Raw genomic sequence first — 20,287 nt, 5'->3', positions numbered from 1 at the left:
TTTAAAAAAAAATGCACACACTAAGAAAAATACAAAGAGACAAATAAGAAAATTACTGACAACAATAAAAAAAACCCAACCCAAATAAATATTGGCTGGCACAAAGATTTTGAAGTTTTTCACCTCTTTTCATTGTGGTGCATGTGTGTCTGTCTGTGTATAACATAATAAATGACGGCAGAAAAGACCCAGTGGTCCATCCAGTCTGCCCAGCAAGCTTTTTTTTTTTTTTTTTTTTTAGGGTATCTGCCACTTCATGCAGGTTACCCCCTCGTGTCTTAAGGGTAGTAGCTGCTGCTCTGAGCAGACCCCCACCCCCAATCACCTGATGCCTTCTGTTAAGGGTAGTGTGTGGTCTATGTCTCTGTGTGCGCGATGTGGTCTGTCTGCCTATGTCTATGTTTTTCTGTCTAGGTGTGGCATATGTGTGTGTCTTCATGCCAGTCTGGGTGTTTGGTTTCTGTCTCGGAGTATGAGGTACCCTGTTTCTGTGTCTGCCTCTCTGTGCCTATGTATGTGTCTTCATGCCAGTCTGGGTGTTTGGTTTCTGTCTCGGAGTATGAGGTACCCTGTTTCTGTGTCTGCCTCTCTGTGCCTATGTGTGTGTCTTCATGCCAGTCTGGGTGTTTGGTTTCTGTGTCTGCCTCTCTGTGCCTATGTGTGTGGGTTTACTCCTTTCAGCAACTTGAAGTGAATCAAAATGAGGGCTTTACGCCACTGGTTGGCAGTGTGGCTGCCTGGTGAACACCCTTCACATCTGCATGGGTATCTATGTCTTTATGTATCTATAAATATAATCCATCCTGGGGGCCCCCAACCAGTTGCATGGATGAAGGGGGGCCACAACTCAAAATGTTTGCTCATCCCTGTGCTAAGCCTTCAGAACAATTGGTGCCACACTAGGGTCACACTAAGCATCCATCGAGCCCAGCATCCTGTCTCCAGGAAGGACCCTGCAGATCCCAGAAAGAGTAGATCCATTTCTTGATGCCTACACTCCCAGGCATAAGCAATAAGTCTACCTGGTTAATAATAATAATTGTTTATGACCTATCCTTTCAGGAACTTGTCCAAACCCCTTTTAAAACTCAGCCATGGTATTTACTTTGATCACATGCTCCAGGAACAAATTCCATAGCTTATTTGAGGAATTGAATGAAGAAATACTACCTTCAGTTTGTTTTAGATCTGCCACCCAAATTTAGTTTGGAAGTTATGGAAGAGGCTAAAAATGTGTAGAAAGGTGAATTTGCCATTTTCCTAAAAGCACAGAAATATTAACAGCGTAATTGCTAACACGCACCCCAGCACCAGAGAAGCATTGCACATCCGTTAGGTGGCTTTTCACTTTGCTTTAAACTCAGTGATTTAGATTTAGCTTGTGCCTTTTCATTGGTAGTTTACTGCTCATACTTCAGGGCAATGGTGTAGCTTGTCACGTGAATGAGCTTAATATGACTGTGCTGCTCTTTTTCTATGACGGCAGTAGCTCTTTTCCTCTACTCCTGCACTAACCCAAAACGATCTTCTTTCTTCTGGCCCATTTCTGGCAGATGCTCTCTTTTGAGTTTAGCAGGCCAGGCCACATCCTATGGAACCTGGATTTCCAGAGCATTAATGAAAGTGAGCCTTCATATATTACTGTGACATTATTTGCTCATTTGAGATAAGCTCACTGTTGGAGTGCTTGGGGGAGGGGGGGGGGGAGAAGAGTGCTTTTGGGTCCAAGCAGCTAATCACGCTGTATAAATATTTTCCAGATGATGTGGCCCAAACTCAACAGCTCCAACGATTTATCACAGACTAACCAGGATTGTTCACAGGTTGCAGTACTTTTTAATGGCGTGACCAAAGAATTATCCAGCGACAACGTACAAGAGGTTTTGAGCAGGCCTGGGTCCCTGCCTTTACCAACACAGTATTTATTTAGTCATTTTATGAACCTTCATTCCAAAAGCAACATTTACATTATAAGTTAACACAACATCAAAACATGCTAACTAGATTGTTAGAATAGTAACTCATGGTAAATTAGTTTCTTTTAAACAACATTCATGAGGTAGTCAGTGCGTTGTCTTCATACTCTAAGTCTCTTAATCATTGTCGCTCGTTCAAACAATTATCTATAGGATTTGCTACAGGTTGTCGTATGCATTTTTAAAGAGCCGTATTTTCAGTTCACATTTGAAGCTCTTTCTTTCTCTAACGACTCAGGTAGAGAGTTCCACAACCTGGGGCCTACTATAGAAAATATTAAGTCTCTTATTTGCATAAGATGTGTGCTCCATTGTGTAGGTACAGTTAATAGACCTTTGTTTTGTGATCGTAAGTGTTCGCTGTGGAGTGTATGGTTGGAGAGTCACACCTAATCAGCTAGAGTTTGTCATTATGTTGAAAATGTGTGTTAGTACTTTATAGTGGATTCTTGATTGTACTGGCAGCCAGTGTAGATCTATCAACAAAGGGGTTATGTGGTCAAAATTTCCTTTACCCTAACAAGAGTCTTGCAGAGGCATTTTGTAGTAACTATAATGGTTTTAATTGTCCTGAGGGTAGGCCTAGTAATAGAGAATTACAGTAATCTAAGTTTGAGAATATTAGTGTTGTAGAATAGTGTGGAAGTCCTGGAATGTTGTTAGAGGTTTCAACTGATGTAAAATTCGCAGCTTGGCATATCCTCGTTTAATTAATTTATGTGCCTTTTCATTGCGATGTTCTCATCAATCTGTATTCCTAGATCCCATACTTGCTCAGAGGGTGTGATGTGAAAATTCCCCAGGTCTAGGGATGGCGGTTTAATTACAGATTGGTTTCTCTCATTTTTTTTGTTTAGTGTTAAAGCTGAGATAGCTTTTGCTGTATTGCCTTAATGTATGTTGAGAGGTTGCTGCTGTGTTTTCAATTGATTTAGTGATAGAAATATAGAACTGTATGTCATCAGCATATAAATTGATTCCTAGTTCTGCTAGTAATTTACATATCGTGGAAGCATATAGATGTTGAAAAGTGTGGCCGAGAATGCAGAGCCTTGGTGGATACCTGTATTGATTGGGAATGTGTCAGATAAATGGTTGCCTAGTTTGACTTAGAAAGTGCTATCAGCTAGGAAGGAGAATAACCATTTGAGTACGCTTCCATTTATTCCAATGGTTTTTTTTATCTGATGACATAGCAGTGTGGTCGACCTTGTCAAATGTTGCTGTTAAATCTAATAGTACCAAGATATAAGAATCATCATCAAACCCCTGTAATATAGGGTCAATTAAAGAAACGAGTACAGTTTTGTTGAGCGATCTTTTCTGAATCTGGTTTGGGTATAGAATATCATTGTCTTCTAAGTGATTTTCCAATTGTGATAACCCTGCTTTTTCCAGAACTTTTGCAATAAAAGGCAAGTTGGATATTGGTCTATAAATTGTCCCTATTGTCAATTCTGCCATTTTTATATTTTAGGATTGGTTTGATCACAGCTTGTTTCACTATACATGGGACCGGCCCTTCTGATAGCAAGAGGTTGATTACAGTAATCTACATAAACTAAATATAAAAATACAAAGAACAGACTGGACAATGTAGAAGAGATCTATCAATGAGGTTAACGAGAGAGAGCAATCTGACCATTAGATAAAACACTGGTTTTAGAGTGAATAAAAACCCAAAACAAAACAAAATATACAATCATCATTTATTGTACAAGCAGAAACACTGCTTAACAAACCTGCGCATATACAAATACGCAGACACATTATATACTGCAGCTCAGTATTTAACAGTGGCACACTACTGTTCATTATTTTACAATATGCACATTTATTTCAGATAAGGGACAATTAACATTCCATAGGTGAAAAATGATAAAGCAGGAAATACCACTACTGACCCAGAATGGTGATTGTTACTAGGAAAACAGGACATGTCAGCCAGACAGCTGCACAGACTAGAAGAATCCTGGGTACTATACATGGTCCTTCAACAGTATCCTCCACAGCTCTCACAGCAATGCAATATTGCAAGACCTTGTGCTTTTGGTTTTGCAGACACACACACTTCTTTAAAAGCCACTCGATGGGATCCTCTTTCATCCATTAAAAAAAAAAAAGTTATATATATATATATATATATAAGCAATCAGCTTGTACTAGAGAACAGCAGGACTGTCTTATTTACAACAGCACAAACTGAAGTGGATGATTCTGGCAGAGAACGTTGCAAATTTACACTATAGACAAGTTTCATGAAGCCAGCTATCATCACTGAACATAAGAACATGGAGTTTAATCATAAAAAAACTATAATTCCTCACCACAGATGTTTGTACAGTTATAAATAATAAATAGTATAACACAGTAGGTTACAATGGATGCACTTGTGTTTCTTTTCTTAAACTCAGGTAAGTTTTAAAATGAGAAATATCTACGGCATTACCTTGAGCTGAGTGCGCAGCAGTATGAATGCCAAACTAATTCAGAGCTAGTGTTCATTTATCAGACCAGAACATGCTTCTCCTACAAGCTAGGAAACAGACCATGCTGAAAATCCTGCATCTGACCAACTTCCAGCTCATTACTCAAACCAAAGGCAAAATTCAAACAAACAAACAAAGTAGCCTACCAAGAAATGGAAGACTACTTAAAATTACTAGATTTAATACTATTCTTACTGCAAAAAAAAAAAAGGAAAATTAATTTGAACTGTACCAGTGTCTCTCAAGGCACTGTTGTAGAGTGGTCTCAATGCCCCAGGGAGATTAGAGTGGTGCACATATGTCCCCACCAGCTTCTGCTCAAAGAGTTACTGAGGCTTCAGAGAATATCTGATCTACAAAATTAATATTTGGATTACAATGCATATTGCAAGAGCTTTCTGTGGTTATGGTTCCCTGCCCTGGGCTATGAGCACACACAAAAATAAAGTTTAGGCATTCATCATATTTTGCAGCATATCCTCTGCTCTTGACATCTGTAACTTCTGCAGCAAGAAATGGAAGTATCAAATGCAGGATTACGGCCCGCAGCAGCAGATACTAATGAATTATCCTGGGCAATAAAGGATACACGTTCAAAGCGTGTCTAGAAAAGAAGTAATTCAAACATCTTCCTGCAGTATCAGTCTTTGATACCATGTGCTATGTATCTTACTTCAAGATACATTTTTTTTGCAATCTTTAAAAAGTTCAGTGTTAAAAGGGTATTCTAATCTGCGGTGCCTGTAATGGGAAGAAACATGCAGCTGTAATGATCCAGTAGAAGGCATTCACAAGCCACAATGGAATAGCACTGGAAAGGAGCATTGGCAAAATCCCACGCCATCGAACTACATGACTTCTGCTGAAGCACCCCCCACACAGCCAAATACTTCCACAAAGGCAACCGAAGGCACTAACTGCAGCACTGGAGTGGGGAAGAGAAGAGCAAATCAAATGGCTACTTTTTTCCTTTTAGCTTCAGGGAAAACTAGGTAGTCTCAATTTTACTAGCTATAAAGAGTAAGGAATAGTATGCATGACTGTTAAAAGTAATCACTAGCTGAGAACAAATGAAAATCTTCATCCATCATTGCAACTGCCATCTATTCATGATGGCAACGATACACTAATACATCCCTTACATGGATTGTTCAAAAGAAAAACAAAACAAAAAACCCCCCCCCCCCCAGTAATAACAGATGCTAATATTAACCAAAACAAATAACACACAAAAAAGCAAAGCTTTGAAAAAAAAAAAGTGTCCACCAGGATTAATGTTCTTTTTGTGTTACTTCAGTGTTTACAGATCTTTGATCAAGGCCCTTTGGACTTTCTGCACAGTAAGGAAAACTCTACCTTCAAGCAGTGAGCCGAAGGAGAGAAGGGTCACTTAGGTGAAAGATCATCCAGCGAGATGAACGAAGAGCAGGAGTTTGAACAGGTCACAGAAGACTCTGCCACAGTGCCGACTTTAACCAGTGAATCAGAGGAAGAACCCACGCTGCTGCTACTCCCATCAAGAATGTCCGAAGACAGGCTACAAAGTGCAACAAGAAAACAACACGATGAGAAATTTGTATAAACGGTTGGACTATTTTGCATGTTCCTCCAATCCAGACTATTACTTGGACCATGAAGACAAGCATATGCACTTGCAATTCAGGTTAGAAGGAGACACAGACTGAAAATCTGATAATGTGTCTGTAGATATATATACAAAGATATATACAATGCATAAACCATATGCATTGCCAGGACCGCTCAGCTCATAAGCACATTACAGTAAACACTCCAGGCTGAAGGAGGGAACAAACATTATCACCTCTGTTTAAAATTAGGCTGGAAAGGTATGTATGAGTTTACTTTATTCTCATTTTATTAATTTTGTATTTAAATATTTTAACTATTCTACAATACAGGATTTATTTATTTATTGGTTTTTATATACCGCCGCTCATCAGAGATATCACGTCGGTGTACATAGAACAAAATCTGCAATTGCGTTTTACATAAAACAGTAAGAAAACTTTACATTAAAAACGGTTAAATGCATTAACAATAAACAATTTATAAAATATAAATAGATATATAATGATAATATTATATGGAGTAGTTATAATATTACTATTTATAAAAGAGTCAAGGGAGAATAATAAGGGGGCAAAGGAAGGAGAGGGTATAAGTTTAAGTAGGGGAGGAAGAGAGAAAGGTGTAGGGGGAAGAGATTATATACATGTAGGGCTGCAAAACAGCAAATTCTTCAGTTTTATAAATAGAAAGGAAGGAGCTAGGGTGAAGTAGGTGGGAGTGAGACTAGTGTTGGCTGTTGTAGAAAGGAGGTGGGAGAGAGGTTAGAGGAATTATATATAGAGGAATTATCCAAATATTCCCTCAATGGGCTCAGGTTACAGACTGAATTTTTATTGCATCCTACTCTGTGTAAAAACAGCATTAGATGAACGCACACACTAGCAGTCCACTTCTCAGGTCATTACTTTGCCCATTGCCAGTAATATCATGGATGGCCAACAGCTTGCTATAAACCCTGCTGAATAATGCACAGTAAGCACTTTTTTTTTTTTTTAACCAATTAATGTTGGAGAACTATACTACTACTCAGCCTCTCCTCCAAGACTGGTAGCCCTGAGATCTCCAGTTTTGCTTTAGCATGTGAGAGGTATATTCATGCTCCATATAAGGAAGGAGTAGAATCATGGCTTCCATCATGCAGACAGAGCAGCAAATAAACTAACCAAAGCAAACCTGACATTTCAGAAGCAAAATACATTACATACGTACGCATCTGGATTTACACACAGGCTTACCAGCAAAATATATGGGGTGGCAAATTTCCTACTCGCAGACCGCTAATCCTGCCCGGGACCTGGAGTGAGGGTTCAGGGAAGGGACGAGGGGATGGTGGGGCAGGAATCCCCTTGGACCAGCCTGGATTGTATTAGGCACCCTAGTTGAACTTTCAACCTTGCACCCTCTCTCATACACTTGCTCTGGCTAGCACACAGTATCCTTCTCTCCCTCCCCTCTCACCCTCTGCCAACTGCTGCATCGCCCCTCCCTTTGCACCCCTCTCTCCACAATGCCCAGCATCCCTTCTCTCTAGCCCCCTGTCCAGCATCTCTCCCTTCAGCACTCTTTCTTGCCTCCACTCCCTGCTCAACACACTTGCATCATCCTCATTTCTTTCCCCCTTTTCGCAGTGCTGAGCTTCCTCGCTCTTCACTCCACTTCTAAATCTCTTTTTAAAGGTCCGGAATCCTTTTTCACCCGTGCAGCACCCTCTCAACTCCCCAACCCGCTCAATATCCTCTCTCCATCTCCTGTCCACATCTCCCCAGCATTATTTCCCTCCTCTCTTGTGGTGCTGTGCCTTAAAAGTGAACAGGAAATACCTGGAGGTTTCTTCTGTCCCCTCCACACACACACACACACACACACACACACACACTTTTGGCACCTTAAGCAACCATCTAGTTTGCCTACTAGATTAACTGTCCCTAATACAATCCTCAGATTGTAATTAGCAGGGGGATTAAGCCTGCGCTCACAGACCCCCACCCTCAGGAGTGGAGGTCCAAGGGGTTGGGCTGTGTGGTACTGGCAGTGCCTAGGGATAGCATCAATTAAAATCCATAACCTTATACACTATTCAGGAACATTTCTACCACTGAACCTTAAGTATGGCAAGAAATGTAATTTCCTCATTGATAAATGTCACAACTGGAGAATGTCATATATAACATTAGCAACTATTCTGGCTATATCCGGTGCATATGTGCAGTTTGTGACCAATACAATGTATGCACATCTTCCACATGGCTCTCGATTTGAGTAAAATGCCAAAGACTGAGATAAGAAAATCACAACAATTAAAGAAACCAGAGTGAGCTTTTAGCCCTGGTTAAACTCAGACGCGGCCACATAGATGTTGATTAGTGCATGAAGGTGGTTGCCAGTTTCCATTTCTTGGAGGTGGCTTCTTCGGGGACTCCCCCACACACCTCTGATTATTTCTGCTTTTCTGCATTACAACTGGCATGATCCCAGAGCTGCACAGTGAAGTTCCAGGAGGTAAAGGACACTATTTTGACATGTGGTAAAAGGAGTGGTGTTTGGAATATACACGAGGCCCTGAGAGGTATGTCACTAAAGCGAAAGATTTTCATGTGCGCATAAAAAGAACCTTGGATTTTGAAAAAATTCAATATCATCCCCTAAATGTGTAAAGCATTATGCACAGGAGTATGTTTCCATAAGTCATCAAATATCCCCAATCCTGCACATAAAGCCTTTTAAGCAACCAAAGGAAGAAAAAAATAAAAGCCAGGCTATATTTGGTCACTTACATAAATGTGAATTTTGAAAAGTTAAAGCCAAGAAATGTAAAGTACTGACAATTCGAAATCTCTAAAAATGAGACAGTTTTCTGTTAATCCTATACTTACTACACTTCCAAGAGAACTAAAGCTCTGCTATCCATAAGCTGCCTAGATTTTGAAAAATTAAATGTATTAACTGTAAACCTATCTAGCCCTATATTTAAGAACACAAGACTTGCCATACTGGGTCAAACCAAAGGTCAATCAAGTCCAGTATCCTGTTTCCAAAAGTGGCCAATCCAGGGTACAAGTACCTGTCAGGATCCCAAGGGGCAGAAAATGGTTTATGGATTTTTCTTCCAGGAAGTTTTTTTTAAACTAATCTACACTAACAGCTTTTACCACATCTTGCAGAAACGCATTCCAGAGTTTAATTATGCATTAAGTAAAAAAAAAATATATATATATATTCTCCTAAAAAGACTAAAGACCTGGATATTCACACAAGCTTTCCCGGACGCCAATTGATAGAACACCACCAAGCCACCCCTAATCTCCAACTATACCATGGTTAACTAATCTCCAACTCGGTTAACTAATCTCCAAATACACCATGGTCATCCTTATCTTCTATCGTTTACCTGTGTGAATTTTAATAACCTTTCCTTTCTCTTCCTTCTCAGCCAAGTTCTTATCACCCTGTTATATGTAACTGCCTTTTCAACACCATTGTTATAGTTATGTTTACTATGCACCCCTGTTTTATGTGAACCAGCACGATGTGACTGCTGTCTCGAATGCCGGTATATAAAAATCTGAAATAAATAAATAAATAAATAAATTACCTAATAACTTCATTGCATATCCTCTAGTCTTTGTAATTTTTGGAAGAGTAAACAACCAATTCATGTGTACCCGTTTCACTCTACTCATTTTACAGACCTCTTATCTATGCCCTCAGCCAACTCTTCTCCAAACTGAAAAGCCCTCCTCATAATGGAATCATTCTTCTCTGTACCTTTTCTAATTCTGCTATATCGTTTTTGAGATGCGGTGACCAGAACCTCACACAATACTCAAACTGTAGTAAGGAGGCTTTAGGATATTCTGTATTATTCTCCATTCCTAATAATAATTCTTAGCATTATATTTCCTTTCTTGGCTGCTGCCACAGACTGAGCAGAGGATTTCAACATATCCACGATGACACCTAGAACCTTTTCCTGGGAGGCGACTCCCAATGTGTAAGCTTGCTCTTCCCTAATTGCATCACTTTGCACTTGTCCACATTAAATGTCATCTGCCATTTGGATGCCCAGTTTCACAAGGTCCTCTTGCAATTTCTCACAATCCTCTTGTGATTTAACAACTTTGATTAATTTTGTATCATCAGCAAATCTGATCACCTCACACATTGCTCCCAGATCTAGGTTATTTTTAAAAAGCAGCAGTCCTAGTACAGATCCCTGGAGCACGCCACTATTCACCTTTCTCCACCGCCCATTTAAACCTAACTATCTTCTTTTAACCAGTTCTCACTCCACAACAGAACACTGCCTTCTACCTCATGACTTTTTTTTAATTTCCTTAAGATACTTTGTCAAATGCTTTCTGAAAATCCAGATACCCTGTATCAACTGGCACACCTTTATGTTTATTCATGCCTTCAAAATAGACGTAGCAGATTAGAGAGGCAGGATTTCCTTTAGCTAAATCCATGTTGGCTTTGTCCCATTAAACTATGTCTATCTATATGTTCAGTAATGTTATTTATAATAGTTTCAACCATTTTTCCCAGTACTCATGACAAGCTCACCAGTCTGTAGTTTCCTGGATCACTCCTGGAATCCTTTTTGCAAACTGGCATTATGTTGACCACCCTCCAATCTTCAGGAACTGTACGTAGCTGATTTTATGATTAAATATTTTTTTATTAAAGTTCAAAGAACATGAACAAATTGGATATGGTAGTGTTGTATCCGATTTTAGTGATAGTTTACAGATTAGTAATAGCAGGTCTGCAATTTCATTTTTCAGCACTCAGATGTTTATCATCTAGTGCAGGTGATTTGCTACTCTTTAGTTTGTCACTTTGCCCTATTATATCTTCCAGGTTCACTAAGATTTGTTTCAGGTCCTCTGAATTATCATCTTTAAATAGTTCTGGCAGGGGTATCTGCTTTACATCTTCCTCAGTAAAAACTGAACCAAATAGTTTAATCTTTCTGCTATGGCCTCGTCCTCCTTTAGTACCCCTTTTACCCATTGATCATCTAATTGTCCAACTGATTCCCTCACTGGCTTTTTGCTTCCACAGCAAGCTTCTTTTCAAATTCTGTCTTTGTCTTCCTTATTAATGCTTTTCATCTAATTTGCCTGTGCTTATGCTGTTTCCTTCATGCAAATCCCCTTTTCCATTTTTTTAAATATGTTCTTTTGGATAGAATAGCCTCTCACCTCACCTTTTAACCATGCCAGCAGTCATTTTGGTCTTTCTTCCACCTTGTTTAATGCATGGAATATATCTGGTCTGGGCTTTCAATATGATTTTTAAACAATGTCCATGCCTAATGTAAACTTTTGACCTTTGTTGCTCTTTTCAGTCTTTTCCTAACCATGTTCCTACGCTTTCATATGCTTCGGTACTCAGCACCTGCAAATTTATCTTTACTGACTGGAAAGTGTTAATATTTACCAGGAACTGAGATCTGACAGATGTGCTACATCTGGAGAAAGCATGTTGGTGGTTCCTTGGAAAAGTCTCTTTGGTTGACTCTCTGTTTCCATTTCACCTAAGGATTTAAAAAAAAAAAAATTGACAGGCCTTACTTTATGCTGCAGAAAATCCATACTAGAAGTTCTATTTCTTCATAATAATGAAATAGTCATGAAAAACAGGATATGTGCTGAATGTCACTGTATAACAACAATGTTACTATTCTACAAATGCTTCCTAGTGTATGACCCAAAAGATCAGGTTGGCCCACTTTTCTGCTTAGAACCACAGTTTTCTCCTTTTACTCACTACTCAGTGAAAACCGCTCATGAAGTGTAGGCTTTGTTTTCCTTGCCCATTACATTAGATAACGGCTACTGTTGTCTATCAGCAAGGACAATAAAGCTTGAATGATGAATTTTCAAGACAACAATCAGAAAAAAAGGTGCATAACCACAAAGTGACTCTTACCAAAAGTAGAGCATTTTGAAGGATTCCGAAGCCTGATCCAGGTGTATTGTGGATTACAAGGTCAAAGTCTAATGCCTTCAGAGCTTGAGAAATGAGGCAAAATCCTATACTGCACACTCTGGAGTAGGGATTGGCAACTAGAGCCCTCAAGTGCTACAAAACAGGTCTGCTGCAAATATGCATGAGAATACTTGCATACAATGAAGGCAATGCATGCAAATATGCATATTCATAATGAATATCCTGAAAACCAGACCCATTTGCAGCACTTGAGGACTAGAGTCGCCTACCCCTGCTCTGGAGTGCTGTCTTTGCACCTATAAAATGTTCTCGGTCAAAAAATACACAATTTTTAAAGACTAAAAACACCTTACAAAATAAAATTCAAGGACAAAAGGTCAGGATATGAAATTGCAGGGAGGAAGATTCAGAGGAAACATGAGAAAATAGTTCTTTACTGAGAGCAGACGATGAGTGAACAGCCTACAGGAAGAAATAGTGGCAACCTAAACCTTGACAGAATGTAAACTTATTTGAGATAGACACAAAAGCACAGAAGCAGGGGAAAGTGGGGCATAACAGGTAGAAAAAATGAGGGAGGCAGACTGAGCATTTGTTCAGTCATATGGAAGAGGAGTATAATTTTATTCATCTATTTGACTTATGGATGACATTTCATCAGATGAGAGCATATTCAATTTACATCACAATCAATTACAAAAATATAAAAATCATTACAAACATTTCCCACTTATTACGATCTACAAAACCACCCAAACTGTGGAATCTGCCACAGAATTTGGTCAAGGTGATTAGCAACAAATTCCTGGAGGTAAAGTCCATAAAACATTAGTCAAGTAGATTAAAGAAAGCTTTTGCTATTCCAGACAGCGAGTAACAGGAAATAGATCTACTTTATGGGATCTGCCAGGTACTTGCAATCTGAATTGGCCACTGTCTTGAGACAGAATGATGGGCTTGACGGACCTTGGTCTGACCCAGCATGACATTTTTTATGTTCATTATTAGCAACTGACACATAAGTTGACAAATCTGCATCAAGTATAAAAGTTCTAAATAAGTGATCATAGAACAGGTTGCACATAAATTATGTGACTGATAATTTGAAGTGGGCCAGATTGTAGTCATAGGTCACACTTTAAAAAAAAATGTTTTGGTTTATGCAAATTAAAAAAAATGAAAGTTAACTTGTTGAGAGTATTCTCAATGTCCTGTGGAGGCTCAATTTCATATGTAGCTAGGCAACTTGGTTTATCTTGTAAAGCAAGAGAACATTTCTTATGTTCACCCACCCTCCCCGAAAACCATGAAGTATACATCTCCCTATCATATCTTTGTGCAGTGCTGAGTTGAACGTATTACATGGTCAGATCATCTCTTCCAGTCTGGTTAGCCATGTCTGGGTTCCAGCTAAAGATGAGTCATGGAGTGGATGTTTCAAAGAACCTCACTAGTTTTGGCAACTACTGAATTATTATGAGGCTTAGTGGGAGAGGATCTAACTGTTGGATTAAATATGGGACTTGCAAGAACCAAATAGGAATTCAAAGCCTGAAAATAGCCTACCTGTGGAGGTTGGGGGTGGGAAAACCCTGATGAAATTTAAGCATGCTTGGTACGGAGAACAATGGTAGGGGGGGAATCAAGAAAAGACAGTGGCGGTGGGGAAGGAGGAGGAGCCCCTATGGTTTTCTGTGTAGGAATTTATATGCTCATCTACCCAAAATCATAGAGAGCCAGCGAGAGGAGGACAACAGGGCAGATTAGATGGGTCAACTGGCTTTTGTCATCATCTACATATTAACAAGTCAGAAGTCGTCAACCAATTGATCTATCTAGTCTGCCCAGCAAGTTGTATGTTTTAGCCAACTGGTGCTGTTTGCAGACCACCCCTAAGCCCGATGTCAAGAGTAGCAACTGCTGCTTGTTTCTCCAAGCCTTATGTTACAATCAAAATCAAGCAAGCATCAACCCCATAACAAAATTACTGTTAGCCACATTTTTCTGAGGCAACCAGACTTCTTGATAATTCAATCAATGCTGCTTGAACATGCTTCGCTTTTGGACTTAGCCACAGAAGCAATCCTATGCTACATAATGCTTTTTTCCCCAAATGTCTGCGTATCAGTAGCCGAATCGTAAACTTTGGGGCTCAGCATTGGCTGTTGCCTGAATCTAATTCCCCTGCCATCAAAATGGAGAATGATGTTGCAGCTGCAAAGCATAAAGGCTATTTGGGCTGTTTATTAATTGCTATTTTTATATATGTTTACTGTAAACCGTTTTGATTAATTCTTTGAATTGTAAAAGCGGTATATAAACATTTTTAAATAAATAAATGTTAAAAGTGTCTCAAACAATTACTCTACACCATAATCTAGCTATAAATTTGTGGCCTCAATTGTGCAGGCTGATCACCCCATCAAGCCTTATATTAAGGGTATTAACTGCTGCTCCAGTCAGGTTGCACCCAATCCGAGATGTTGTACCTAAAGTTAATATAGGTTTGTCCTATTTCTATTATGTTATTAAAACTTTTCACTGAAAAAGGCCAACAATTCAAGACTTTGAAGACATGCAGATAGATAACACATCTTCTGATAGATAATAGATAAATGAAGATAACAGATAACATAGATAACTGAAGCAACATCCAGTGTGTGGTACATATTAGAGGGCAATCAACACCAAAGAAAAGTCAAGGAATCCTGGTATGATGAATCACTCAAACAAGAGAAACCTAAAATTTAGAAAATAAAAAAACAAAACTTGATCTTCCACGACAACTTAAACATACAAAATTGATGCAAGGTGTCAATAAGCATGTCAGTGTGTCATGCAATATAATGTTTGAATAAAACATGTTACAGGGCCCCACATTCGCAATAGTGTCATGGTCTAAATGCCAATCTTTCCAGAACTGGTGGGGTCAGATGATCCTTAGCTGCCAACATCTACTATGTTTCCATGACTGTGCTTTCCCAAAAATACTTGTGGGGCACAGAACTAGGATTCTGTCCAAAAAAGGACTAAGGTAGTGATTCTAGAGCCCTAAAAACAAACATGACACATAAGTGTGAATCTATTTTTGAATAAAAAATATATGTATACACTTTTCTAGTCCTTCACTTTCTGGAGACTCAGTGCAAGCTACGTTTATAGTGCTGTGCATTATTTACCCATGATGGCGGTATGCATACACCTTTTCAAAATATTTTTTTTTTTAAAACCACATGTACAGGATGGGTGGAACCTCTTCAAAGTCAGGCCCCTCATGGCATTCTTCTACAATGGAAAGCCGTAACCGTTTTAACCTTCTTTGCCACCTGTCCAGCTGCCTGTACTGATGCAGCAGGGAAGCTGGAACGCACTGTCAGAAAGCCAAGAACCTGCAATATTGCCTTGCTCTTGGTTTGTGATTGTCACACAGAATCACATGCTGCTGTTTAATCACAAAGCTGGATTTTTCTCTGCTACTTTTAGACTATATTGTGGCACACTATGTGACATTAAAAATAAAGCAAAAATCATGGTAAGAATACCCACCTGGTTCATCATGATCTGAACATGTATCGTTTAAACAAAGTATTGATTGCAGCAAGTTCTAGTTCATTGTGATAAGCTACACAAGTGGTAATTAGTTCTCTAAGTCTATATATGTTTCATATTTTAGTAATTAATTATGAATATGTAATACTGAGAAAAAAGCTAGACAAAAAAAAAAAAAAAGAGTTTTTAGGCTGAGTGCAGTCACCAGCCACTGCAAAATGTAGGTAATAATTTATTAGTGAAAGCTCCTTCCCAAACACCACACCTGTTCATTTTTAGTAAGTAAGGCACTGGTGTCTGGGATGTCACTTACAAATGAATACATTAACTTTGGTGCGTTTTGAGTATTCCTCCGTCAGCCCTGCCTAGGGAGTCTGGCTCTCTATCTTGTCCTGAGCACCCTTTTTTTTTTTTTTTAACACTGTTTTGGGACATTGGACTGCTCGATACACAGGGTAAATGGAACATGGCTGCTGATTTAGACATTCTGGGCAGTTTATGCATAAATTTACCACCTACCTTTGCACAGTTTCATGTACAATAGTAAAAAATATACATAACTGTAATATTTCTGGTACCATAAGCATCAGACAGTACCTTTTCTTTTGATAGGGCCGAGAACACTGGGCCTGATGCAGTTGATCGGGCTTTGACTCCTCCTGCTAAGTAAAAGCCATAATACTGGCATCAGAAACAGACAGAACTCCTATCCAATCACAACATGCCCCAAGGCAATGCTGAACTTCCAGGCCATCTGAACAACAATACTAGCACCGAGGTCCAGCAGCTCAAACACAGAAGGCATTGCAGAGCTGTCCTGTTTAGATAATACTGCCTGCATGCACATTTAAATGTGTTTGTGAATCAATAGCCCGACTAGGGAGTAAATCATTTTATTAAGGTCATAATCTTTTTACAGAAGGGGATGCTAGGAAAGTCAGATAGTTGGACTCTGGTCTGACACCTGGAAAGCAGCAGAATGAAGGGCAATGCACAGGCTGCTCTGTCAGTATCTATAGAACAGGATTCTAAAGAGCAGCTGACCGTGATACTTGAATAAGATGGGGCAGAGATGCAACGAAACCAACCAGACAGAAGGAATAAATATACCAGGAAAACATTTTTCAAGAGTATCTTTTTGCTGTGTAACTTAGAATATTTCAGTAATCTCAAGAGGCAAAAGTGGTTGCCTGGATATAGAAATTGACAATGATGCCCCATGCCATGAATCTGTGGCTGTACATAAACAGGTCGGACTCGTGGAGATAAAGCACTAGCACCAGCAAACAAGGTAGGATACAGATTCACTTACGTTGTAAACCGTCTTGTTGGGCTAGGAATAGGACTTGGAGGTAAGCCATTACTGCTGACGAACATTTGTAAGGATGGTGAAAAACATTGCTGAAGAAATAAGACATAATGTTACTCATGGCCCAAGGATCTTTTATACTGCTAACCAAGCCTGCTTCAGTGAAAACTGCATTTTTATTTTTGGCTGAAGTCCCACATTAAAGCACCAGTGCCTCCTATTCATGGCAAACTTCTAAAATCTGCTGTGAGCAAGAGGACTGTGCTTATGACAGGATTCATGGAGAATCAATGGCATTATTCTTTTCAAGAGTGACCCCCCACTGAAGAAGAAATTATTCTTCCAACTGAACTAAACAGAAACCAAGAAAATAACCAGTGCAGTTTCCTTCCTCTCATCATGCTTAGTATTCGTGACCATATTACCCCAGTTATACAATCTCTCCATTGGTTCCCTGCAGCAAAGCACATTAAGTACAAAATTGCGTTGCTAGTGCATAAGCTTTTAAACAATAAAATAACATTAATTCTACATTCAAGAGTTACAGTCTACCTCACAGCCTTTCACTCCACTAAGAAGTCTTTGCTGGAGATACCTTTGTTCCGAATGGTTCATTTGGACGAGGCTTGGGAGAAGGCTCTCTCATAAGGTCCTCGTTCTGGCATAATCTCCCGGAATCCATCAGAAGCTTAACCTGCACATCTATTTTCAGAAAGGCTGCGAAGACTCTTTTTTAAAGAAGCCTTTGGTGAGGTTCTCTCAATCTAGTCCCTCAGCAATTTCCGGTAAAGCAGGGTCTCTTTATTTAAGTCTTGTTTTTAAGACTGTCTGTTTTATTGTGATCTCTTTTACTGTTATTTTTGCTTTCATAGTTTGCTTATTTTTAATGTTTTGTTTTATGTTGCTTTTATATATTTAACAAACAAAGAAGCAGAACACCTCTCTAATATAATCCAGAACAAAAAGAGAGGGAAAAGGATCAACAGTCCAATCCACAGACCATCAACTAATTAAAGGCAAATGACGATATCATAAACGATCTTTGCTTTGAAATTTCAATCCGCGGCCTCTCGCCTTGCAATGGGCCGCAAGCCTTAATCAGCTTACAAAGCAGAGTAATATGTAATCATCTATCGTCATTTGCTCATGTTGATATTAAACTTTATTACAATTTCTTACTTTTTACCACAATATCTTTCCCAAACTTCCCTAAAAAAGGTTTAAATGTGAAACAAAGAATATACTTCCCACCAAGTTTAAAAATTGAAAAACTTTTTGAAAAAATTTTTTGAGAGAGGAATACTTAGCCCATGCTTTGTCAGATGTACATTGCTATGTGATCCGCCTTGAATTTTAGATTATGCGGGACACACATTTTTGAAATAAAATAAAATGTTATGAGACCACCTACTACATGTTATTTCTAAAACACAAGTAGAACTTAAGAGGCAAGGGTATTAACAGCACAGTAACAGAGGTCATAAAAATATGGGATAAGAACCAAGGATCCTCGGGTGCAAAAAAGTGAACATAAAGCCCAAGATCAACAGGGGGGGTGGGGGTGTTTCTACATTACTGCAACAGGAAAGGAAATGGGCAGACTGGGCGGACCTTGAGGATCTTATCTGCTGTCATTCTTTGTTTTCATTTTCTAAGATAAAGGGATAGAGGAGCCAGGTAAACATGAAGAGGAACTGCTTCTACTTTGATCTTACAAATCTATCATTGGTATTTTGCCTCTAATCAACAAAATATAAAAATGAAGATACAGGTTAATGTTAACAAGTATCCACAGCCACAGTGAAGGAAGGGGTACCTTGCTGCTGCCCTACAGTGACACTTACTAGCCAATACAAGAGGGCATTTGTACTGGACTTCAAAGGGAGATGTCCCCTATACCTTTTGGCCAAGGACAATCACTGCAACAGCCAGGGTAGTTGTTGGGGTGGGGGAGGTATGGAAGGAGATTAAAGTTAGGGAAAAACTCCAGTAGCCCACTGTGCCCAAGAGGGCTGCCAAATGTAGATGCCTACACATTCAGAAAAGAAAAAGTGATTGTACGTGTCATTTACATATGGTAAAAGAATAGATCAGTGTTTGAATGGCTAGCACCTGCACTCGGGTCTTGTGAAATCATAGTATATATAGAATATGGATATGAGTTGAGACATACAGAGGAGAGCTATATCCCTTCAATGGGGAGACAATTATGTTGCAGAAAGCCAATCAGAACACAAAACATGAATAAAAATATAAAAAAGCAGTATCATTATTAAAAAGGCTACAGTTTCAATAAAACTTTTGAACACATAGAACAAATTTAATTTTGCTGTAGCAAGGTCAATGTATGCAGGCTTCAAAATGGCTTTGGATCATGTCACAGTTTTGTTTCTCCAGTCACTGGTTCAATGAAATGTCAGTCATGAAATTGGCATAATGGTCATCCTTTGTCAGCAATTTTATTTTGGTTTTTTTTAAGAGACTCTGCAATAGCTTTGCATCAACATACCTAAAACCATGACCGTACCAACACCTATCACTTTTAATAAATGTGTCTCTTACCTTCCCTATTCCTCTAGTAGGTGAAGGGGCTGGGGAAACTGGAATGAAGTCAATTCGCTTCGGAGAGGAGGATTTCTCAGATCTTTCAAAGTCATTGTCACTCTGCAAATATAACATGCATACTGTAAATCACTATACTTCAACACAAGCTAATAATCTGTTATGGCTACAACAAGATAACAAGAGAAAGAGTGCCTTCCTTAAGGTCTAGAAATTCCTTTATTTACATTTGTATAAAGTATTGTGCATGCCTAGTCTACCTGAATACATGGAAAAATTAATTTCCATGTGTAAGAAACTTGCACAGTCTTACATTTCTAAAGTAGGCACAGCAAGTAGCAACGCCCACCCCCTTAATCAGTTACAAGTTGTTAAATCTGTAAATAGTAAGCTCTTAAGTGGTTCCCCTGCACATCATGCAGAATGGAATCCACACTGGCTGTGATGCAGCGAGCCCGATGTCATCGTGGACTGAGAATTTATTTTTTTTTTACTTTCTTGCTAACACAAGAAAATCCCCCAGGAGTTCTAGGGGAGAAGCATTTCAAAGATAATACATTTTAAAAACAGCAACATTTTCAGGTATGGCACAGGACACACAAGAAATGGTTTTCTTGTAAATTTTTTTTTTTTTTTTTTTACAAACCACTTGTTTAATAAGACAAATGGTTTAAAAAAAATTTCAACTATAGAAGTGGTGAGACATTACCAAACTTAAACTTTCCTCCCATGACTGGCTCATCTGCATTGCTGTTTGTACTTCCCTAAAACAACAAAAGAATTCCTATGGTAAGTGACCAAGCATATCAGCCAATGGCGGACACTCAGTATTTCTGTGGTTGCGTTTTACGCACTGA

General features: G+C 39.0%; 1 protein-coding gene and 1 non-coding gene across 3 annotated transcripts in view; both read right to left on the bottom strand.

Moving 5' to 3' along the window:
- Positions 1-3,666: 3,666 nt before the first annotated feature.
- Positions 3,667-20,287, bottom strand: part of FAM122B (family with sequence similarity 122B) — a 31,986-nt gene continuing 15,365 nt past the window's right edge. Inside the window, exons 5-10 of one of the 2 annotated variants that reach the window (XM_029606658.1) lie at positions 20,140-20,194; positions 19,431-19,532; positions 16,872-16,960; positions 16,157-16,221; positions 11,498-11,594; positions 3,667-6,002 (exon numbers count right to left, since the gene is read on the bottom strand). In XM_029606658.1, coding sequence (XP_029462518.1) covers positions 5,852-6,002; positions 11,498-11,594; positions 16,157-16,221; positions 16,872-16,960; positions 19,431-19,532; positions 20,140-20,194 — 559 coding nt within the window. In that variant the 3' untranslated portion in view covers positions 3,667-5,851. The remainder of the gene's footprint in view (positions 6,003-11,497; positions 11,595-16,156; positions 16,222-16,871; positions 16,961-19,430; positions 19,533-20,139; positions 20,195-20,287) is intronic. The other variant, XM_029606659.1, reaches the window with a different exon arrangement.
- Positions 7,057-7,196, bottom strand: LOC115094775. Its single transcript, XR_003857628.1, has one exon. It is a non-coding gene; the product is annotated as a small nucleolar RNA U109 (small nucleolar RNA).

This window comes from Rhinatrema bivittatum, chromosome 6 (assembly GCF_901001135.1).
Source record: "Rhinatrema bivittatum chromosome 6, aRhiBiv1.1, whole genome shotgun sequence".
Classification (NCBI taxonomy): Eukaryota; Metazoa; Chordata; class Amphibia; order Gymnophiona; family Rhinatrematidae; genus Rhinatrema; species Rhinatrema bivittatum.
This window is presented reverse-complemented; position numbering and strand designations above follow the sequence as displayed.